The sequence below is a fragment of the Gadus macrocephalus genome, chromosome 5 (genome assembly GCF_031168955.1).
Source record: "Gadus macrocephalus chromosome 5, ASM3116895v1".
In the NCBI taxonomy this organism is placed as follows: Eukaryota; Metazoa; Chordata; class Actinopteri; order Gadiformes; family Gadidae; genus Gadus; species Gadus macrocephalus.
The window spans coordinates 14559872-14583029 of NC_082386.1; the positions used below are offsets into that span (position 1 = coordinate 14559872).

Below are 23158 nucleotides of genomic sequence, written 5' to 3' on the forward strand. Positions count from 1 at the left end.
GTTTACATTACAGAGAGGGAAGGGTTGGAATAGATGTGGAATAGAATAATTTTGGAAATGCATATATCTACGTATGTATTTATACCACATGTAAAGGTTCGAACAATATCCCTTTTCTTATTTTGTATTTCACAATTTGCCCACAAATTAAGTTATCGACAAGTCTATACAATGAATATAGAACTGTCGGATACACTCGGATGCAATCCCTCTGAATGCGCAGCCAGCCAATCGCATTTCAACTCGGGATTAGATATCAGAAATCTCTGCCTAGAATCTCAAATCCGTTTTTTTGTTGGATGGACGAATATTCTGCAGATCAGAAAACTACGTGGAACATGCCTTTTTTTTAAACTTTTGAGAACCACACCCCCGAAATATTGTCTGAATTACAGTAGCGCCCCCTACAGCTAGTTTTCCAGATAATGCTTCAAAAACTCAATGAATGAACCAGAATCACCTATATAGTCTCAAAATTGACCTTGAGAGAAAATCTTAAATTAAACACACTCAAACAAATTCAGAACTCGGCAAAGGTAATAATAAAAAAAAGCATTGCAAAACCAGTAACAAAATAAATGCTTTATTACCGGAAAGGTCTGTTTCTTCGCAGAAATCTGAACTTGCAGATGTAATACAGTAGTATACCTAAGCAGTTTTGCATGAAAGAAATGCAGAAATGTATGGACCAGATTTAGATGAGTAAAAAGGAACTACCATGCTTGCACACTAACCAATACACACATTCACACATAGGCAACTGATGAAATTATACATGCTTTTACTTTAATTTACAGAATTTTGTAAAATCTTGGCCAAATTTATACGCTTAATTTATTTACGGTAGTAAAGTCAAATGAGCTGGGACTGGTACTGCAACAAATACAGTTGCTGTATACATGTGACTAATTTGCATCTCTATTATTTGAATACCAGTACGGACAGTTGGAATCTCTTGACCAAGGGAACAACTGTATGAACAAAACTAAATTCTTCATTGGAGCCGATTGAAAAAGATACACAAAATATATATAACACCTTTAATGTCTGCTAAAAAATAATACAATCAAGGCACTTTAGGCAGTATTCAAGCAAAAAAAAAAAAAAGAATCCAAAGATGAAAAATAAAAAAAATCTTAATCAGTAGTGCCAATTAGTAACATTGGTAACATTCTTTTCTCACATTTCAATAACTTCCCTAATTACAACTCAGAGATAAGCCAAATTGAAATTGTTAAATCGGTTAAGACCAGTGAGCCACAGACACCAAAATATGAATGGCCGGTTAGGGCATAAATCATCGTCAGTCCTTAAATTAGTATGCACTAAGCTGGGCTTCCACAATGAGGAATATCCTTGTTCTTAGCAGCTACTTGATAGAAGAGTGTGGGTTGCAGAATTCTAGAGTAGCTTTTTATTGAGAATTTCCCACACCATGACCTTCCGGAACAGGGGCATGTGGCACTAAAGAGGAAGAAGAGGAGAAGCCCTGGTTTATCAACAAGTGTAAAAAAAGGTGCAAAATACTAAAATCTGAAAATTCTGGTAAATTCTCACACTTCATCAAGGCAGGACGGGACAGATCGTTTGCATTCCAAAGCTACTTTAAAATCACGAATGTACAGATAAAATGTAAAAAAACATGGCCAACGGCCTTGTTATTTTTGGAAAATTCCCCGAAAATCCAACGATTTCTGTACTTTATTTTTCTCAGTTACAAGTAAGAGTTAGATGGACTATAGCAATCAGAATACCAGATGGGGAAAAAGATAAAACATTTACCTGTTTAAAGTCCAGGGGCCTTCCTTTAGAGATGTAGTCTGCATATTTACATGCAAAAATACCGCAGTCACTGCCGTTCTTTTGCTGGGGAATCTCCTAGACATTGGGACATAAAGAGGGTCAGGCAAGTCTTGAGCGAAGAAACACAGACTGTATCTTTTTGGCCAGATTGTGTCAATGCCAATGTGCGGTCCATGGGAACTTACGCAGGCCCGTATACTGCTAACGGTCCACCTTGAAGTGTCCAAGTCCTTTCCTTTCTTGACTTTGTGCTCCTCCCTCAAGAAGATTCTTGGGGTGAAAAGAGGGATGTAGAGTTTATTTATAGGCAAAACTAACAGGGAACTTTCTACAACATTACAATTAACGCAAGCGTCACAATGGTGATATGAATATAAACACATTCTAAAAAAACAGTTAGGTCGTATATTCATCGTTGGCTAACAAACTGTAGTTTGTGTGTGGAGGATCGCAATGTAGACTCACAGTAAAAGACTGCAGATGTCATCATGCCGCTGACCCATCGAGTCATACGACTTCACTGATTGGCTTCTGAGATCGATCACCTAAAAGAAAGAGCATAAAGAATACAACACAATATGACAAAGGGGTAGAGTTAAACCTTAACATAAAATGAGCAATTATACATCACATAAAACCATAACCACATCAGTAGATCATTTGAATTGCCATTTGATGGCCTTTGAATGAAGTCTATTTGCACAAGGATTTTCAACACTGCTTGTAATGACTAATCACACTCCCACCTGGTGGTATAATACGTCCCCCATATTGCTTCGACGACATGAATCAACTTAAAGAATGAAACTTTTTTTTTTTTCATCAGGCAGTATTAGGCCAATCGTTCAGGGTGTTTGGGCTCTGACTCACGGCCATGGCCCAGTGGACGTCGAGGTGCAGGGGCACCAGGATGAGGTCATGGAGAAAGAGGTCCACGGCCTTGGTCCAGCGCCTCACGGCCCAGTGGCCTCCAGCCTGCCCGCCCTCCCCCCCACGCAGCTTGGGGAGGAAGAAGGTGCTGAAGCAGTAGACCCGTGGCCCTGGGGCAGCCTGGCTGGACGAGCGCTCCATGACCAGGGAGAGGTAGAAGTTGATCACCTGAGGGGGGAGTTGTACAACGTCGAGGATGCAAGGTGAACTGTAGTCCCAGTGATCGTAAATGATACCACACTTAAAAATAAAAGATTGCGTTCATTCAACATTTTTAAGTTGACGGAAACGTCAAAGGACCACCAGGGAACGTTGACTAGTTCCACCATTGGGCCTCACGAGCGAATGTACCTCGTCGTTGAGCCAGTTGCCCTCCCGCAGAGTGGCCAGGTCCCTCTGCGTGATGCGCAGTTTGAAGGCCGCACTCAGTACCAGGGAAGGGTCAGCTTGGTTCAGGGCTGCACTCACTTCCTCTGCCATGTCCTGGACACGGACACACGGACACCCAATCAAATTTAAGATCTTCTGTTGAGAGCTCCAAGTCAACCGGATTCAATTTGTATGGTGCATCAAATTTAAAACTGGATTTGCAAAAACTACAATTATTCAGAGTGGTGTATCTAGTGCTATAAAATCCTGTTGCCTTTTTTAGAGGTGATGAAAGGAGAGACAATGAAGAAGTATGCCCTGACATGGGCACACGTCACAAATGAAATGGCAGCACCCGGTTAGTTCTGACCCTAGTGAGTCGGGGCAGGTCCTCGTCAGCGTGCCGCGTGAGGTTAGTGCGTGTCGGGGGCTTGTCGCTCTGCTGGGTCAGCACCGGGTCCACCAGATGGAGCCGCGTAGCCACCTCGGTGGACAGGTCCGTGTCCGATGGATGCTTCTGGTTAGACTACAAAGAAAGGTACAACATGTCAGAGACTAGACATGGTTTAACAACTAAAAAAAGGGGCGACTGAATTCGCTTTATTTTATGTTAGGGCTGAATGATTGATCCAATCCAAACCCACATTGCAATGTAACAGAACGCGATTTTCAAGTAAAAAATAAATAAAGTGTTTGTTTTAATGTTACATTATCTAACCATTACGAGGGTCGGAATCTGAAACACAGGTTCATGTGTACCGGACACTACCCTCCCCGCATGCGGGACATGAGTGAGTTCAACCGAAAAATGAGAGGTCCCATGACATCCCACCAGGTGTGAGTGTGACAAGCCTAGTTGTGATGTCATAAGAGCCCGATTTTCAAAACGGATGTATCGGCTAATCACACCTGGTGGCATGTCATGGGATCTTTAAATAAAATTCGCAATTGGATTTCCAAAAATCGTTCAGCCCTATTTTCTATTCCTTATATACCCACTATAGCAGGAGAGATTGCTACCTTTGCCCAACTGCCCTGTTTCTCCTGGAACGTTCCAGTCAGTGTCTTAGTGAATAGAATGTCCGTCCTCCTGTTGACAATAGGCAGCCATTCACAATATGGTTCAAATAACATAAGCATGCATAGTAATGCTAGCGGACTGAGTACTTGCAAAAGCAAAAACACAAACCTCTCTTTAACATCATTAGTTGCAGATGAATCTCTCCATGAGTACGCACTTGGGGTTGCTGTATAACAGAATTGTAAGGCCTTCAGTAATTCCTCAGGTAAATGCATATCCTTCAGCGATATTAATGAACGTAATTGCACTTCTGTTGATATTTTATTGATTTGTATGCACTTATCCTTGTCTAGTATCGTTAGCTCTGTTGGTGTAGCATGTACAAGAGTACGTTTAATTTCTAAACTGCTGCCATGCTTTGGTAATTCTCAACCACATTTCTAAGCCAGTTTGGATGCATGCACCTGTGAATAGCACCTCCTCGTTCCTACTTATTTCAACATATACATTTGAATGAAGTTACTCGTTGGAAATAATGTTCAACACGGTTCTCAGAGGAGAAGGGACAGCAGTGTGGTTCACCTGGAACGGATCCGGTCGTTCTGGGCATAGAGTCAAAGGCTCTTGCAAAACGGCTTTGTCTGCACACGCCCTGGGGAGATGACACGCTGGAAAGGAAACATGGAAGGGAGGGGGGGTTAAGACATCCTTTTTAAATGAGTTAAAGACAATACAAAATGACGCAACAGTGTTTAACATTATACACTTACGCTTGGGGCGTCGTTCTGCTGTAGGTCAGCGGTTGACTTTTGCTGCACTTCTCCGTCCCCAACATCTCCAACAGACGCCTGTAATGTTCCTTATCGTTCTGCTTCATGGCCTGGGAGGAACAGTCAACGCATGACAACGAGTTGTTAACGAAACAGTCTGGTGATTTGCGCTTGGAGTTGCAGACACCGAAAGCTCAAACACAAGTCAAGGAAAAGCCAACGGACGGACACCCTTACCTCTTGCACGGTGACACCGGGAGTGTAGCAGCGGCCGTGTCCGAAGCAGAGGTGCGAGAGCTCTGCGTTGCCAGAAGCCGCTCCGAGGCCGACACCCAGGGCAGACCTAGAGGGCAGCGACGGCCCTCTGTCTTTTCCCCCATCGAGAATCCCTCCCGACAGCACTGCTCCACTGGATTAGAGCAATGGTTTTCCATTACCTTCTATAACTTTTCAGCTCATTTTAATCAAATATTAGTATCCAACGACAGATCACTTGCCTGTATTTCCTGACGGAAAGAGGCGAAGGTCTAGGGAAGGAATTCCTCCCGGCCCCGTCCCCGTCGTTTATTCCTCCAGCTGAATTATCTGCAGACCGCGATCCAAAACCGTTATTGCCTGGTAAGCATGCACAATACAATGAATCTTTATGTCCTGGTGCAGTAGGAACGGAGGTACTAAAATGCAACTGCAAAAGGACATTCAATAAATAGATTAAATGAATACAATACAGCAATGTCAAATATATAGTATGAAGTGTGCATGCGGAAATGGTTTTGGACAAAGTCAGAGGGGTTTGGAGAAATTAGAGGAATCACTAAACAGGTGTTGAGGGTAGAAATGCAAATGCAGTCTAACCCAAGTATCACAAGACCTATGGGGGAAACTTTCCCTGATAGGTTTAGAGTCGACGACTGTCCTCCAGACTTTTACATACCCATCCTCCATTTAGTGCCAGTCAGCCATGAAGTTTGGAGCTCATCTATACCCATTAGTGTTACCGGTTGGATCTAGAAAATAAGTAAGAGTTGAACAAAGGCTTCTAATTGAATAAGTTGGTAGCCCTTTTGGTTGGTAGTGTGACATTGCAGATATGATAATGACCCACCTTGGATTCTTCATATCGTCTATACCTTTCGCAGTTTTTGTTCTGTGGATTCCTTCTTAACAGGCCAGCTACTCCCGCAACAGCCTTTTTGACAAAGCTTAACACAACATCTGAAAAATAAACAAAATTTGGAAATTCGCTTAATGCAAGTGTGTTGCTGAATGCAATAAAGGGAATGAAAGAAACGTCGTTTAACGTTACAAACCTAACTTGCGACGCTTTGCCTCTCGTTGTTCGCCCTGGGATGCGCCATTGGAGACATGAACACTGAAACACAAAACATTTTAGCACGGAGTAGATATTACCAATAGCAAGATAGGATCGTTTGAATAGCTGTGCTAAAATGTGCAGGGTTAGCCAACGCAAGCTAGTAGGCTGACAGTTGCTTGTTATTGGATTACTAGCCAATATTTGGCTGATAGTATCTTTGTGACATACAAATACGACGTAGCAAAGCATAGTCGGTTAATATTCTGTTTAGTTGTATAATACAGAGAGCAAAACCATACACCAACCTTTGATAATTGCGTTTAGCCGGTCTGGCGTGGCTCTCTGGTCGGGTACCCGGAGTCACAGCACTTCGCCCGGGTACCTGCGCACTATTGCCAGGCCACTCAGTATGATTTTGGTCCGAAACGGGTTCAAAAAGAGAGGATATTCCATCGACTATCCATCCATACATCCCAGAAAGATAAGAGAAAACAGAAACGCGGTCCCCTTTAGGGGCCAGGTCTAGTTTACAAGTGTCATAACCAAAACAATCTGCGAAGCCACGTTAGCCTAGCTTCGATGTGTTGGAACTGATGTGCGTCACGAAAGAAGGCGTCCTGTTATCGAAAAAGGGGGCGGAAACTCCATTCTGACCTCATAGAAACCAGAGAACCTTTGATGGAGAAAAGAGGCCTCTCCGGTCATTGGCAGAATCGCTTGTCTTTGGCGCGTATGCATAATAAGAACAGCCAATCGCGGTTCGGATAACAGGATACACAGCTTGGTTAAATACAATTACGCCTCTTTCGTGATTACATAATATAAAGACCTCTCACTTAGTTACCAACAGGTTACGGACTGCAGAGTTCAGCTCTGAAGCAGAGCCTGTGATATCAAATACATACACTAACATATCAGGGACTAAGGATGGAAATGAGCCTACGGCTATAATCCTGTATATTTACTTTTTTTTTTTTTTTTTTTTTTAATGTTCAATATATTTTGTCCCTTTGTAAAAAAATTATAAATAAACATTTCCTTATTATTTGATACAAGTGCACTTTTTTGAAATAAGTAAATTAAAATATTTATTGTTTTGCATGTAGAAAGATTATTACAATACACAAAACAAATCAACACCTTAGTGCATTTACACAATTGGTAGTTGTATTGATCTTGTTACTCAAAGTGCATCCACAATACATGAATAAACACATTTATGTATTGAAAACCTTAAAACCAAGAAACATTTATATACATAACATTTATTGATACATAAAGATAGAAAAATATCAAGCAAAACTACATAAAAACTGTTAAACACTTTAAGAATGGCATAGAAAAATGTCCGTAAGAAAATGCATTAAAAAAGTATCATATCTGCTCTATCATTTATATATTAAAATAATCTAAAACATTTCTAAAATCATCTTATTTGTGGAAGGGGAAAATCCAACATCTGAGGACACATTTATTTGTTCAGTGCTCCGACTTGTTGGTTTGGATATGAAGGGCTGAGGAACCTGGTTTGGAAAATAAAGCATTTGTTTAAAAAGTTTTTTTAAAACAAACTTGCAAAGATCCATGCCACAAAGCCAATGCCTTGATCGATAATATCTTTCATACATTTATGGGGCAATTGGTGATCCTTGTTGAAATGTTTTGCAAGGAACAAGTCGGCACCTGCACAGCCAGTTCATGTGGTAGCAATGGATCCAACTGCACTGACCACAACGGGGACTTACTTTGAGGACAACATTTCATCCACCATACCCATTTTCAAGGTACACGTCAGTCGAAACCAGTGCAAGAATTACTTGATCAACCTTCCGTCCCGGTACCGCAGTGCAGCACTGGACCTCAAACTGTGGTGTATACCGCTCAGCACCCCAGGAGAGGTGGTGAAAGAAAATTGTGTTTCACGACAAGGAAACCCTTTCTGTGGGATGGTATTCCAGTAGAGCATCACAGTCAACCTTTTAAGGTGACACATTATACCACCATACATCTAGGTGGACACGCCCACTTGTGATGTCAGAAGTCACACACCTGGTGGTATAAAATGTCGCTGTTAAATCGACTACTGTTGGAAGCCAGTCTCAGAGCGGTGACCTATGACTATTTGGGTGGGGTGAGCGGCTTTCACCAACACTCACCTGGGCCGTTCAGGTAATGGGGAGACAGGCAGCTGAGGTACAGCCAAGTCCTGTTCTCCTTCAGCCAGCGCTGCCGGTAACCAATCATATCGCGGTAACAGGCTGCCTGCCTTCTAATTGTCTCAGTTAAAGGAGGGGCTAGGTGGGCCTTGTTTACTGGGTTGGATATGATGGAGCATAGGTGACATGGAGCAGGAGCCATAGGAAGTCAAATGTGGAGAACAACCCATTATGAATGTAGCCACAGTACGTGTTGTTTTGTAAACCAGCAGATCCCAAAAAGAGGCGCACCACATTGTGGGGAATTTGTGGTGTAGACATACAAATAGTTTCCTTCAAAACTAGAAGCCATCTGACAAGTTGGGACACTTGATACCATTAAAGGTGTATGGGGCTCTACAAACCTGTACATTATGGTATATTGTACATTTAATCTAAATTGGTATTGATCTCTGAACGGCCCTTCTGTACCCATCCAGGCCATGTTTCTTACCAGGCTTTGAGCCCACCAGCCGGCGCTGGACCTTCTCCAGATGGTGGATGTACTCCGTCAGGGTGCGCTCAGGGTCCTGGGACGTCCCAGCAGGCACCGAGATCACAGTGGAACCAGAGTGGGCCCTTGTCAACAAAACCAGTCAGAGCATTGAGAAACAATTATTATACAATTATTTCATTTTTATTTCATTTGGTACGCTTGCATGCAGAGTTAATATTGTTAATAGTAATTTATTTACCTCATAGAGGAAATCATTTAACCATCATCATCTATCTAAGAGAACTTCTGGAAAATAATCCCACCTGTTGTGCAGTCTGAAGGGGGACTTCACCGGAGGGACCAATGTCGACGCAGAGTCTCTGTAGAGGAGGTTACCGTCTCGGGTGGGAGGGGAAGCCTCAGAGTTGGATCGCTGCTGCAGCCTCAAGACCTCCGGTCGATAACCTGACGATGTACAGAAAGGTTAATGGTCACACACACACACACACAGTAGCAGTCCTTCATCTGACCTGAAGAATGTCCGTTCACACCTCCAGATATTGACATGCGCCTGATGGCTCGATTCCATTTCTTGGTCAGGAATTTCATTCTGGAAAATTAAATGAGGACAAAATTAATAAATGCTTGGACACACACACACACACACACACACACACACACACACACACACACACACACACACACACACACACACACACACACACACACACACACACACACACACACACACACACACACACACACACACACACACACACACACACACACACACACAGCACCTCCTTGAACAATGACCGATCATGTGTGATAGGGCAAATATGTGTAGTTTCAACAATGTACCGTACACCGTTTAATTTCTCCCTCAGCTTTGCACCTACATTTCTACAACTCTTATTTCATAGAGTTGCATATATATATATAGTATATTTTCAGTAGGTTTTAATTATTATTTAAAATCCACTTTGTTTTCGCATTACCTTGGGGGGAGGGAGGGGTAGAATCTAGTTTGCCATAATAAAATGTAATATTTTCTTGAATGGCTGGTTTCATTCTTGAGAAACTTTCTACTGCCGATATAATACTAATCAATGGATTAAATACCCGTGTAAAAAAGTGACCGTGAAGGTTCAAAGGCTTTCTATCACGACCCCCATTTCCCTGGCTTGGATCAATAGTGTTCGTCTTAAGGTGACGACGCTGTGGTTCACCTCGAGACCGCGATGACGGCGCACACGGCGGCCCTGAAGCGCCCCAGGGGTCTGCGCTTGGATTGGACGGTGGACGAGGGGCGGGCCCCCATGCTGGCGATGAGACACAGCGTGGCCTGCTCACACTCCTGGAAGCCGCCCAGCAGCAGCACCAGGTAGCGCTTCTGGTACACCAGGGACTTCCGGAAGCTCTCAGCGCGCAGGTACCGCTCGTAGAGACGCTGCACCTGATGGAGGGAGGAAGGTGGAGTGGCACGGTCATCAGCTCATGGTGTCATGAATCCCGCCTCATACTAACGGAATCGTCGTCATCGATTGCTGGCCGGACAAAGAGCAACTCATCAACACAATCGATGGCGTTATATACAAGTGTCTGGTGAAGCTTAAACCTCTCCCAGATATAGATTACTGAAGACCAGCATGCTCTGTCCTCCTTGCAAATGGTCCTATCATGTATTTAGAGGATTCTACTCATCGATTGAAACTGTTTCAGTTTTTAATCCAATTGTATTGAGGATTGCATCTCTGTTAATCCAGAAAAAGGCCTTCACTCTTTTGGATCAATTTGTATCCAAAGGAAACAGTTGCTATACAACTGCCGATCCTGAGGTTACCGAAAGCAACATATTCCGTACTTCTCCGCTAGTTTCCTCAAGAGGAGAACGGTTGCGACGGAAGTGCCCTCAGTTTAATCCGTCGTTCTGCTCATTCTCAGGATCCCCGTCTCACCTTGCCGTTGCCGACCGCGTCGCCGATGATGGGCCGGTTCTCCGTTTCCATGGCGGCCTTGGCGAGGTCGTTCTCGGCGCGGCGCCGCTGGCGCTCCAGGCCGGCGAGCGTGTGCTTGAGGACGACCCTCTCCTGGCTCAGGAACGCCACGCGCTCCGTCAGCTCAGAGTTCTCCCCCAGCAGCCTCTGCACCAGCTCAGGGGAAGACTTGGCCTGGGGAAGTGGGATTTCAAACTCATTTAAATGTAAATGATCGTAAAAATATTCCTCACTACAGCAATTTTATTGTTAATACAAAATTGCTGAAATAATTAAAACACATTTCTTTTTTGAAGATGAACACAAATCAAATGAACCGTTTTATTTATTATGGAATACATATAGAATTATTAAATTAATAATACATTTTAGTTAGGGTCTGTACTTAACTGAAGTACATTCTTTGTACTTTGGTGAAGTACAAAGAATGGGGTGATTTATGGATCTAATCCAACCAATAATATTTCAGCAATCTCCCTGGGTTGTTGTGCTGTTCAGATAAGTAGAAAACCCATAAAAGCCCGTTCCATACCTGATCCCTGGGTACCGTGTCGTCGGTCTGGGCGCTACGGTTGGCCGTGGGGCCGGTTCTGGTGTGGTGAGCTGAGCCGGACAGCCTTTGAGCGGCCATTTCCCTCCCCTCTCTCTCCAGCTCCGACAGAGTCTGCTGCAGCTCCTTCACGCGCTGCTGATCCTGCTCCCTCAATAGCTCCAGCTCACACTGAAAAGAAACACCAGTCTCCTGTGACTTAGATTACAGCTCAACGCTTAATATTAAAGAGCCCGGCGGGAACCCACTGAATTTCAGAGTATATTAAACCGGCGTACACACACCCTAGCAAAGTGTCCGGGAATCCTATCCCTCAATCGGACATTAACTGCATTGCGGCTTAGACAAAACTTCAATATCCACCCACACCGAAGCGTTATATTATGTGTCGGGGAAGCCCAAGTCTTGGACGCTGGGATCAAATAAAAATAAAAAGGCTAAACTCTAACTCGGTCGCCGCAGTCACCCGCTGCCCAGACAGAGCTCCACACGTCCACACACACCGTGCCACCGAGGCACTCAGATGCCATGAAAGGAACGCCACCTGCATTGCATTCGTAGCAGAGTGGACCGCTCAAACAGTGTTTTGGGGAGAACACACAGAAACAAATCGGGGACTTATTTCAGTAACCGTGCAAAAACTGCCTAGTTTAACATGTCGACGATCAAATAAAATTGACAAATGGGTTCACTGGCTCTTTATAGATACACCCCCATTTTTGAGGCTAGTAGCAGGATCGACCCATTATTGACATCACAGGTGGGCCTGTCACCCTGATGTATTCTGGACAGATCAGGCTACCAGTCTCAAAAGTCCACTGGGCAGGCTGAGTAGTCGCTGGCAGATCTGGTCATTCCTTGTAAGAGCGAATCAAACTCACGCATTGGTGATAAAACGTTGATAAGAAAATCCCAACAGCTTGTCATCTCACCAATTTGTTGTTTGTTCTCTCCTGCCGCCTCTCTCTCTCCATCTGCTTCTGGCCGTCTTTCCTCCTCTCCCTCTCCCTCTGCTTCTCCCTCTCCCGGTCCTCGTCCGCGGCCGCCTGGAGCCTCTCCTTCAGCTCGGCCAGCTCTGCAACCTGGCGCGCGCCGTGCTCCCTCTCCGCCGCCAGCGTGCAGCCCGCCGCACGCTTCTGCTCCTTCAGCGACTCCGAGGCGTGTCGCAGGCGGGCGGCGGCCTCCGTCTCCCTACGGGCCTCGTCGCGCCTCCTTTGCTCCTCCTCTTCCTCGCCTCTCCTCTTCACCTGCAGGAGCTCCGCCCTCAGCCGGTCGATCACGGCCGCCAGCTCCTCCCCCTGCCGGCGCTCCTGCTCCAGCTGCGCCTGCATGTCCGTGACCAGCTTCCTGTCCCGCGCCGCGTTGGCTTCCTGTCGCCGCCCGAACCCGTCCAGCGTGCTGGCGCAGCGCTCCTTCTCCTCCTCCAGCGTCCCGTGGGCGGCGTCCAGGCGCGCCTCCGCCTCCGCCAGCAGGCGCTCCAGCCGGCTCCTCTCCTGCAGGTGGAGGTCGTGCTGCTGGGCGGAGCGCTTGCACTCCTCCTGGAGGTCGCTGTGGGCGTCGCCCAGCCTCTTCTCCAGCAGCCCGCTGCGAGACTGCTCTATCTGCAGCTCCCGCCGAAGGTTGCTGCACGCCACCGTCTCCTGTTCCAGCTGGCCGCTGAGAGCCACCACCTCTGACCCCTTCTGCTCAAGAGATCCCTGCATGACCTGTTGTGAGGCCGCACAGGGTGGGGGGGGGGGGGTCATTAAAGCGTGTTTCTACCACAGCGTGGGGGGTGGGCATGTGTTGGTGGCCCTATGCTCGTGTGTGTTTGTGGCCCTATGCTCGTGTGTTTGTTTGTTGCCCTATGCTCGTCTGTGTGTGTGTGTTTGTTTGTGGCCCTATGCTTGTGTGTGTGTTTGTTAGCGGCCCTATGCTTGTGTGTGTGTGTTTGTTTGTGGCCCTATGCTCATGTGTGTGTTTGTTTGTTTGTGGCCCTATGCTCGTGTGTGTGCGTGCGTTTGTGTCCCCATGCTGGTGTGTGCGAGTGTGTGTGTGGCCCGATGTGCGCGTGGGTACGCCGTACCTCCCTGCGCTCCTCCTCCTCGCGCTCCCTGCGCAGTGTGAGGGCTCTCTCCTGCTCCAGTAAGGCCTGGAGCTCCTCCACGCGGCTCTGCTCCTCCTGCAGGCCCTCCTCGCCCGCCTGCAAGGCCAGCCTGGAACCACAGCCAAGCCCACACCCGTGAGCCATTGGTTTGGTATTGTCAAAATAGGACCGGGTCGGGGAAAGGGGACAGGAAGTGGCAGAGCGAGGGTGGGGTACAAAACCCCCAAAAAAACACAATGAATAACAACTACGGCAAGTAGATTAGGCTATGTGTGCGTGTGCGCGTGCGTGCATGCATGCGATCGTGTGGGTACTGCCTGGGTACCTGAGTGACTGGACGGCGTTCCTATGCTCCTGCTGGGTGACTTGGGAGGCGCTCAGCTGGCTCTGGGTCTCCCCCAGTTCCACCCTGAGCTGTTTCCGGGTTTCCTCCAACTCCTCCCGCAGCCGTTTCTGGGTCTCCTGTAACTCGGCCCTCAGCTGTTCCTCCACCCGTCCGTCGCTCCCTGCCGTCGCCATCTGCTGACGTTTGTCGTCGCCTCCAGGGGCACCCTGATCAAGAGAGGGCAATGGGCAAGCGGTTGAGACTGCAGTGCGATAAAGTCAAATTCACCTTCATGCTATTTGTCCCTAGTTATGATGATCTTTTCGGCATTAAATTGTTCCCTGGGGAAACAACCCCAGACTGAACTGATGTTTGGAGGGAAAAATTCATCCCCGTTTGAGACGTTGTTTAACCTGAATCGTTTATTGAAAGCAGTAAACAAAGAGGGTGAAATGCTAAACCTGATTTACCTGTGTGTCTCTCTGTGCCATCCGACACAGCAGCTCTCTGAGAGCCACCACTGTCTCCTGCAGCGCCCTCTTCTCCTGCTGCCAGCCCATAGGCGGGGCGGATGGAAACCCGTCGGGCCGGTCCAATGGGCTCGCCTGGTCATTTGATTGACTCAGCGTCTGATCCAATGAAAGGACTGTTGAGACAGGGCCTTGATGCTGGGATGACGTAGTGGCCCGACGCTGGGACAAGGTCAGAATTCGGCAGGACTCCTGATGGACCCTTTTCAGTATTTCCTACATGATAGTAAAAGAGGAAGAGTAGTAGTTCAAGATGAGCAGTAACTTTTTTTTTTTTTTAAGCAAGTTTTGTTATTCGTCAAAATCAAAATGTTTTGAAGAATACTGAAAGATTATAATTTCCATCATCATAAGGGATTTCACAAAAAATCCCCCCCCTTACTTTTTTCTCATCTTTCATTTCAACCACACAGCATGATTAGCCATACAATTCCTGGGTTAAATTCCCAAATGTCTGCAGCCTAACCTGCAGGCATTATTGCGCAAGATGCCCAACTCCAACCTGCCTCTTGAAAACCGGCATTTGTATTCGCTCGGATAAGGCTTCTGCAGCATGCTTTAGTTGTACTATAAAGGATGTTATAGTCCCAAATCAAGGAGCGTTTCAATCCCACCTGCAGCTCGGGAGAGAGCAGCTCGTCGCTGAAGCTCCAGCTTCCTGCGGCGCTGTCTGTGTTGGCCGCGGGGTTCATACCCCGGCAGCGCAGGTACTCCACGAACTGAGCGTCCAGACGCTCCGTGTGCTCCAGCTCGGCCCGCAGACGCACCCCCAGCTCCGAGCTCACATCTGGAGGGGGAGGGACACAGGGCAGAGGGGCAAGGAGAGGGGGGGGGGGGGGGGAGTGGGAGAAAGAAAAAGACATGGCTGAGACACATTTCATGCAGTATTTCAACGTATTTTTTTATCACGTGATTCAAATGAATGATTTTTGGTATATTATGCCAAACAAATTATGCCGAAGCCCGGCCAGCTGCACTAGAAACATCCCAGAAAACAAAAACCAACATTGATACTCACTGCTGCCATATCCATCGCTGGCCCATTCTGGAGCCGACAGGGAGGAAAGGGAGCCCACCGGAGAGGGCGGAGCCGTAAGGTCAAGGGTATCCATCTAAGAAGAAAAATGACGGACACATACATTCGTCTAAGTCCAAAAGCACTATTTGACCCGACTCAAGGCATTGAGAATGTAACATCCCAGAGCACATACTTTGTCAACGTCCAGCGAGCAGGCCATTGAGAAGTTGTCCGAGGCCGTTGTGGAGCCTGGGGAGCGGGTACTGTGGCTGACCGACTCTGGGGTGATGGTCCGGGACCGTGGCTGCTCCATCATCCTGGCCTTGGTTGAGGGCTTCCCCTGGGGCAGATCCAGCCCCGTCGTGCTGTTGAGAGACAGTCGGGAAGCCTGGAGGACAGAAGCGTGGAAGGGGTCCCGGGTCCGGTCCTCAGAACATTCCAGTCTCCTCAGCACCTCCGGGGAGCTCAGTGAGGCCTCATCCCGGGACCCGCCCAGGTGGTCTTCAAAGCCTCCGTGTGAAAGAGCTTGAGGAAAACATATTTATATTTAGATAGAATTACAGGACTACATAAACATGAACCTAATCATCCCTCCCCATATCTGGGCCAATGTCAGAATAGTTAGTCCATCATAACCATCTTGAGAACCATTCTAACCCCAATCAAAAGATAAAGCATGTGACAAGAGTTATGAATTTCATGACAGCGATTGAAGCGACATCATATGAAAGCTCCACCTATTCCAACAGCCCAAACCAAATCTCTCTCTGACAAAGCTCACCAAATTATAGGCCAAAAACAAACTACCCTTTTTCTAGTTCAACCAAAAATTATATTTTACCAAAAAAAGTAAGCCATTTATACTCTGTATTATTTCATTCGAGATGTCTCGAATGAAATAATAACCGGCTCCTTAATTTCCTGCATCTTTACAAAACTCATCCAAATCTCTGAACAAGTAAAAGTTAATAAGTATCTGTGCATGAATGCGTGTTGATGCTCATTACCTTTCTGTGCGGAGCCCTGGGTGTGATCCTCCTGCTGGTCACAGCGTTGCCGCAGGTGATGCAGCTCCCTCTGCTGAAAGGCCAGCTCCTCCTCCTGCACGGCCAGGTCCTCCTGCAGGCCCCGCAGCTCCGCCTTCAGACGATGGTTGTACGTCTCGAGGTCGGCGAGAGCCCGATCTTTGGTCTGAATCAAACAGAGGAGGTGAAGGGAAAGAGTTAGACCAATCTGGCAGAACTAATCTTTAGGTTTGGAATTGAAGTCATGTCGAATCATCACAAATACTTTTTTGTCTTTGAGTTAGGAATTAAAAAATGCTTTATGCCGGTTTGCCTTAAGCCTTTAGTGATGGTTAATCTATCAATTATTTCTAGTTGTCAACATAAGTTCATGGCTGAAGATATTTGGGTCAAATCACCTACATGACCTTTTCATCTTATATTCATATGTTTTGATCTTCTATAAAATGGACTTGATCAACAGTAGTGTGTAACGGGTCAGATGTCCGTCTTACCTGTCCTTCTTCCTGGAGTTTCTCAGCCCTCTCTGTGCTGGAGCAAAGCCCCTCTTTCACGGCAGCAAGCTCTGCCCTCAAGGCCTGTTGCTCAGCCGAGAGACTGGCTATCGCTGCCTCTTTCTCCCTTAAGGCAAGATCTGCTTTGGCCAGGGTCAACTCAGCATGCGTCTGCAACAGAGAAGGGGGGGATCGTCAGTTTTCACTCAAACATTAAATTATACATTAATAATTCAGTGCAATAAAGTAAACCAGTACCTGTCAAATATACCGCAATATATGTGTCAAGAAAAAGAGTTCACACTGCTAACATTAGCTGCATGCGATTAGCCGCCGACATTAGAGAGAACATATGAGATTGCACCACACCAATGAGTCATACACTACATAGCTTTTTTTCTGCATGACCACAACCATTTCTTACTGCATCACATTACCGGTCCGATGAACAGAGTTGACACAAATGCTCATCTAGGCGTAAACAAGAGCAACCGTGTATTTTGCTGCTCTTTACTTCCTTGTTTAAATTGTCACTTCCCCTCTCAGTAAGAAAGGAGGACTGTGTGCATGTAGCCCACATATCATCAAACCATTCTCTAACTACAGCCAGATGTGGTCTGGTTCGCTGCTCCTTTACAGTGCCAGGGTAGCACTGCGCTAGCAGGGAGCTAGCTTCGGTTCTTTAGCTTGTTTCCCCGTGGACATTTTCAGATGGTGTATTTTCCTCTGAAAACACTGGGGTTACCAGTAACACTAGTTTCCATCCAGAGGTCGCCAGCTGCTGTTGTGCAACCGAGAAGGCATGCACAGCGCTTTCAGGTTTAAGGTGCTATGCATGTTTGTGCTGTATGTGATTCAATGTCATTAGGCCTATTTATTGATAAGAAGAAACGTATTAAGCAGTTGTGTTTGTTCTTCTAGTTTTAGGATGGACAGTCTTCCCTTGGTCACAGGTCCCGCAAAAAGAGGAGAATGTCCCACGTTCAAGTATACAAATTCATATATTGGTATTCAGATAGAATTCTTCTTATTCTCATTCTAATTGTGTGTATTTATTAATCGGCAATTGACAGAGTGCATTAGACGAATCAGGCCACCGGTGCTATTGGCGCGAGACCCAGAAAACGGATACAACCATAGACTAACCCATAGAACACAGGTCTAGCGCCCCGCTAACTAAAGCGGGTGAGCCGCATCAGATGTGCGGCCTGATGAATAAATATGGTATCTGATGAAAAAAATAAGTATCTGCAACACAATTGTAACCGACTAGAAATTAAGAATAGCATTTCTTTATAAGACAAACCAAGACCAAAATAAGCAGAACTCACCAGCACTTTCTTTTGGTCCCTCTCTGGAACCTCCTCCTTGTCCCTCAGCTGAAGCTGTTTGATGACGGCTCTCTGTGCCACCACTTCCTGCCTAAGGCATTCTATTTCCTCCTGAAGTCTTCCCTCTCTCCTTCTCAGCGCCTCGCGCTCGGCAAAGAGCTCTGCCTTCACCAACTCCAGGGTTAGGACCTGCGCCTTCCCGTCGGCCACCAGCCGCTCCATGGCCTCCACCCGGGCGCTGGTGTGCTGGATCTGTTTCTGCAGCGCGACGTTGGCCTCTCTGAGGGACTCCACTCTGTCCGCCAACTCCTTCTCCTTCTTCTTCTGGGTCTCCACCCGCTCCACCTCCGACTGCCGCAGTTCCACCACCGCCGAGCTGAGCTGGTCTCTCTCCCCGCGCAAGGCGTTGATTTCCAGGGCTTGAGCTCTCCAGCGTTCCTCCTCCTCCTCCGGTGTCTCCTTCTCCCCATCCTCCCCCTCCGGACGCTGCGCGACGCGGGCATTGGCCTCCTCCAGCTGGGCCTCCTTCTGGGTGAGCAGCTCTCCGAGCTCCTCTGCCCTCTCCCGGCCCTCCGCCAGCCTCCTCCCCAGCTCCTCCCCGTAGCCCCGGTACTCCTCCTCCTGGGTGAGCAGGAGCCGCTGCAGGCTCTCCTTCTCTGCCGCTGCCGTCTCCAGCTGGGTCTGCAGGACGTCCAGGCGGGCCCGCAGGGACTTGGACGAGGAGGAGGCGGCGGAGGGCGACGAGCGGGTCAGACGCAGCTCCTGCCGCAGGCTGCCGGGCGCCCCCCTGCGCCCGGCGCCCCCGGGGAGCGGGTAGTTGCGGAGCTCGGGGCTGGGCGACGAGGAGGGGTTGACGCTGTCGCCGTCCTGGGAGTCGCTGACCTCGTGCAGGGCGGGGCCCAGCGTGGCCAGCTCCGCCTGCAGCGTGCTGATGACCTCGTGGAGGCGCTCCTCCTCGTCCTGCTTGTCCTGCCGCAGCCGGCTGATGTCGGAGCCCAGGTGCTCCACCCGGGACCGCAGCTCCTCCAGCTCCGCGCCCAGGGCCTGGATCGGGAAGACCGGACAACGATAAAGAGAGTTGAGGAAAAGGTACGAGGACAAACCGAGGACATGGGAGACGTGGAGACGGCTACTACCGCCGAGGTGGGGATATATAAAAGATGTGCGTGTTCATGTACCACATCTCTCTCGCTGCCCTCCATCTCCACTTCCAGTCTCTGGATCTCCTGGTTGAGTTGGTCTATCTCCAGGTTCTTCTCCTGGAGGAGTGCAGAAGGGAGGCTCTCTTCCTCTTCTCTCAGCTCCTCCGTCTCCTCCAGCTGTATCGTGAGGGCGGAGATATTTTCCTACATGCAAAGACAAAAATATATAAGTCGAAGAAAACAATCTATCATTGTTAAGAGGTTTTTGGTAATCAAATTGATAAGATTGTCTTCACCTCGAGTGTGACAATCTTGTCTTGGAGCTGTTGGACATGAGCCTCATTCTGATTGGTCATCAGCTCAAGCTGCAGGGCGAGGTGTTTCAACTCCACCTCTTTGATGCTGAAATTGGCCTGGACCTGTTCCAGTTGGCTCATGAGCAACTCAACCTAAACCAAAGAAATATGCATTGAAATCATAGCCTCTTTTGTACATTTCAGATTTGATATTCATCATTCTGATTTGCCTCTAATATGCACATCTTATCACTTTAGCCCATTCAATCTTCATACATAATTTTTTTCCTCCCTCATTTCCTTTTACATAACCTCAACAAACCCAGGAAAATATACCATACCCAAATCAAAGACGGAATCCCACCCACCTGTAATAATCAGTGTTTGCACATGCACACTACTAACAGGAGGGGGAGCTGTAACTGGGGCACTGCCTAACAAAACAGACCTCTTGCTCTCTGCTCTGCAGGCTCAGCTGAGCTGTGTCCAGGGCATCTCGGAGCGGCTGGGTGGGGTCAGGAGCATCGTCATGGTAACGTCGACTCTCATCCAGTTTGGACTGCAAAGCGGCGATCTGCAGCTTGTTGGCCAGCTGCTGCTGCTCCAGCCCCTGCTTGTCCTGAAAAACAGAGACCGAGAGGGTTAAGAGACGGCCAGAGACGGAGCATCAATACCTAACCTGCATAGTGTAACCTCTTCTACTGCTGCCATCTCTTTGTTCAATATTAGATTCCCGACCTCACTCTACAGGCCAACTGAGTTAGAGATAATCACAATCCTCTGGGATGATTTTTTCAGTGATGGCTGGATGGCTTATATCCACATCAACATGTATATATATATTTTTATCGAAAGCAATGGCTGCAAGGGCCTCTAGAGAAGACTTTTAGCCTCCTAGAGAAGGCTTTTAGCCTCCTGTAGGGTCAGATACCTGTAAGAGCTCCCGCTCCCGCAGCTTCGTCCGCTGGACCTCCTGTTCCAGCTGAGAGGCGGCGCGGTTGCTATCCGCGCTGCTGAGCAACGCCTGCTCGAGCTCCCTGATTCGCCCAGCCAGCTTGTCAATCTCATCGTTGCGCTCCATGAGATCGTTCTGGGCCTGCTGATTGGCTGCAATCAGGGAGTCGTAGTCTTCTGTTTTGTCTTTGACAAGGACCTGGAGGCTCTCCACCTGGGAAGATGCACACAAGACCACTTAGTTCACAAGAGGCCTCCAGCATTGACCAGGGTTTCTCCAAAATAATGATTGGTGATTGGTTAATATTGAGATCAATACAGTTTGCAGGCAAGGGTATTAGGCTACTTTTGTTAAGCGAATGCACAGAGCAAAGCTTGTGAGGCAAGGATGAAGGAGAACAGGATTCACGATGACAGGAAAGGGGATCTAGGATCTACAGAGGGTTATACGCAGATCTACGATCTATGGAGGGTTAGCCATGAAGCAATGTTGAAATGATTTTTATTCCCACACGTGCAGTTGGGAGCCAAGAGACAAGCTAATGTTGGATCTCATACCTGCTGAACCAAGTCCTCAATCTACAGCAATCCGTTCAGAGCAAGAACACAAACACACAGCAAACAAATGGTTCATTGGCAGACAATGAACACATGTTACCAAAGTCGCAATACATTAGTAAACAATCCAAAATAGACTCTCCACACCAAACCAAAACACACCATTACCAATTTCAGCATTCACTTGCAGGCAGAAATAGCTTTATTTTTTGTTCTATAAAACGTATGCTATTTTTTTTTTTATAAATATAATTATACTATAATACCAATACTATATAATCTGTACAATGCTGCATACATGGATTATAGCAGTTAAGTAAAAAAACAAAGGACGTTTACTTTGATAGGATTTAAACAGAGCTTGATTGACTTGATTGAAATATAAGGACTTTCTAACGGTGCTGAATGTAAGAGGAGGAGGAAGCCTAGTCTAAGAACCGTACCCTCTGTCCCCGGCTCTCTCCCCCGGCCTGGCCCCTGGAGGTCTGCCTGAGCTGGTCCTCCAGGCGGTGGATCTCCTGCTGGAACTCATCTCGCTCGTGCTCTCGCTCCACAGCCTGCTCCTGTGAACACAGACCCAGAACACGCTTGTAAGGAACGTCCCTTCTTAAAGACCATCCATACTGGACGGCTTAAAGGAGCGTCAGAAACTCTGCATGGAGATTTGGTCATCAAAGCCATGTCGTGGAAGGATTTGAGGCAGGCCTTCGTTTTGTATTTACTGGAAAAGTTAAGTTAAGGAGGAAGATATTTGTCTAGCTAATTATTAAAAATGCAATAAAAAATGTGATTTCAAAGGTATTCTACAATGAAATAAAACTAAGGTTGGTTTGATTTGCTGAGTAACAAAAAACTAACGATTTGTCCAAACGTACGTCTATGAACTGCCGGTTGTGTTTGATCTGTTTCTCCAAGGCTTGGACACGCATGTTTAGGTCCTCCGAGTGGGCCTTGTGGTGCAGCTCCGTCTCCAGGCCCTTGGTCTCCCTCTCCTCTAATTCAGTCTCCAGGGTGCGGAGGCGCAGGGACAGGGTGTTGCGGTCCTTCTCTGCCTGCCGCTGCAAGTCCAGTCTCTCCCGGACCAGACACTCCGCCTCCGCCAAGAGAGCTACCATACAGCGCACAGGGGGGGGGGGGGGGGGGGGAATCGAGAGTGTTACTAACCCTACCTCAGTCACACACGCACCTTGAGGCAACATTGTTGTTGTACTTGCGGAGATCATAGCTATTAGGCCCAATGGGAAACTTTTGCACTTGGAAAGTACAAAAGTGAACCAATTTAAAGCACTCTACAAGAGCGCTTAGACGGCAAGAAAGCACAGAAAATTCAAGCAAATATTTAGCACACACACTTAATAGAGGAGCACATGGGTATAAAACACAGCGCAGCAAACCACGGGACATTCCAAGAGAAAAGGAAAAACAAATCCTCAACGAACACACAGTATGTAGCCTGAACTTCCTGAACGTCTCCCCGCCCCCCCCTCACCTTTCTCCCTCTCCCCCAGCCCAGCAGAGAGATGCTCCCTCTGGCGTAGGAGAACAGCATGCTCCTCGTTGAGATCCTGGTGCTGGGCGCGGAGGTGGTTTAGCTCCGTGGTGAGGCCCTCCATCTGGCGCAGCTGCACCCGGAGGCCCTCCAGCTCCGCGCTGAGGCTCTCCGTCTGGTGCAGCTGCACCCGGAGGCCCTCCAGCTCCTCGGCCAGCCTCTCCTCCCGGGACTCCTTCTGCTGAAGAGCCTCCTCCAGCAGCACCTTCTCACTCACGTAGCCGTCCAGCAGACCTGACGATGCATTGTGCACGGGACCAAATTAATGGATGTTGAGGGCACATAATAACGTAATAATAAATTTTATTTGTATAGTGCTCAATCCTCAAGAAGAATACATAAAAAGTCGAAACATCCTACACGTAACAGGACAAATATAAGTGATTATGAAGTCACATTCAAATATTAATAAAGTAAAGAATTAAGTGTAATAACAAAGTGGGGAAAGATGTAATGCCAATAAT

General features: G+C 47.3%; 2 protein-coding genes across 6 annotated transcripts in view; both read right to left on the reverse strand.

Annotated features, from left to right (window-relative positions):
• Positions 1–567: 567 nt before the first annotated feature.
• Positions 568–6830, reverse strand: senp2 (SUMO specific peptidase 2). Of its 2 annotated transcripts, none has more exons than XM_060052639.1 (17): positions 6514–6830; positions 6204–6265; positions 5999–6108; positions 5828–5900; positions 5391–5478; positions 5131–5302; positions 4894–5003; positions 4706–4791; positions 4292–4349; positions 4123–4192; positions 3473–3628; positions 3085–3216; positions 2674–2901; positions 2269–2348; positions 1989–2073; positions 1783–1878; positions 568–1464 (listed from the first exon to the last, which is right to left on the reverse strand). In XM_060052639.1, the coding sequence occupies exons 1-17, from the start codon at positions 6678–6680 to the stop codon at positions 1402–1404; spliced, it is 1836 nt and encodes a 611-aa protein (XP_059908622.1). In that variant the 5' UTR covers positions 6681–6830; the 3' UTR covers positions 568–1401. The 2 variants fall into 2 exon arrangements, with proteins under 2 accessions (XP_059908622.1, XP_059908621.1); XM_060052638.1 differs by having other exon boundaries at positions 5391–5508.
• A 708-nt stretch (positions 6831–7538) lies between these two features.
• The window catches only part of pcnt (pericentrin), a 39017-nt gene continuing 23397 nt past the window's right edge, over positions 7539–23158 (reverse strand). For 2 of the 4 annotated variants that reach the window (XM_060052629.1, XM_060052627.1), the window contains 25 exons: positions 22635–22928; positions 22021–22253; positions 21589–21708; positions 21146–21166; positions 20565–20801; positions 20082–20252; positions 19634–19786; positions 19374–19541; positions 18196–19239; positions 16865–17035; positions 16353–16536; positions 15539–15870; positions 15346–15439; positions 14942–15114; positions 14268–14543; positions 13798–14024; positions 13452–13581; positions 12319–13092; positions 11369–11557; positions 10798–11010; positions 10069–10295; positions 9370–9449; positions 9163–9304; positions 8858–8982; positions 7539–7731 (listed from right to left, as the gene is read on the reverse strand). In XM_060052629.1, coding sequence (XP_059908612.1) covers positions 7688–7731; positions 8858–8982; positions 9163–9304; positions 9370–9449; positions 10069–10295; positions 10798–11010; positions 11369–11557; positions 12319–13092; positions 13452–13581; positions 13798–14024; positions 14268–14543; positions 14942–15114; positions 15346–15439; positions 15539–15870; positions 16353–16536; positions 16865–17035; positions 18196–19239; positions 19374–19541; positions 19634–19786; positions 20082–20252; positions 20565–20801; positions 21146–21166; positions 21589–21708; positions 22021–22253; positions 22635–22928 — 5822 coding nt within the window. In that variant the 3' untranslated portion in view covers positions 7539–7687. The remainder of the gene's footprint in view (positions 7732–8857; positions 8983–9162; positions 9305–9369; positions 9450–10068; positions 10296–10797; positions 11011–11368; positions 11558–12318; positions 13093–13451; positions 13582–13797; positions 14025–14267; positions 14544–14941; positions 15115–15345; positions 15440–15538; positions 15871–16352; positions 16537–16864; positions 17036–18195; positions 19240–19373; positions 19542–19633; positions 19787–20081; positions 20253–20564; positions 20802–21145; positions 21167–21588; positions 21709–22020; positions 22254–22634; positions 22929–23158) is intronic. The other 2 variants (XM_060052630.1, XM_060052628.1) reach the window with 1 other exon arrangement.

What these genes read in the sequence shown, in the direction of transcription:
- senp2 (XM_060052638.1), bottom strand. Translation starts at nt 6,680, where the DNA reads ATGTATGGATGGATAGTCGATGGAATATCCTCTCTTTTTGAACCCGTT. An exon ending in GCTAAACGCAATTATCAAAG is followed by an intron (nt 6,266 to 6,513) that starts GTTGGTGTATGG and finishes TTTGTGTTTCAG; the next exon opens with TGTTCATGTCTCCAATGGCG. An exon ending in GACATCTGCAGTCTTTTACT is followed by an intron (nt 2,074 to 2,268) that starts GTGAGTCTACAT and finishes TTTCACCCCAAG; the next exon opens with AATCTTCTTGAGGGAGGAGC.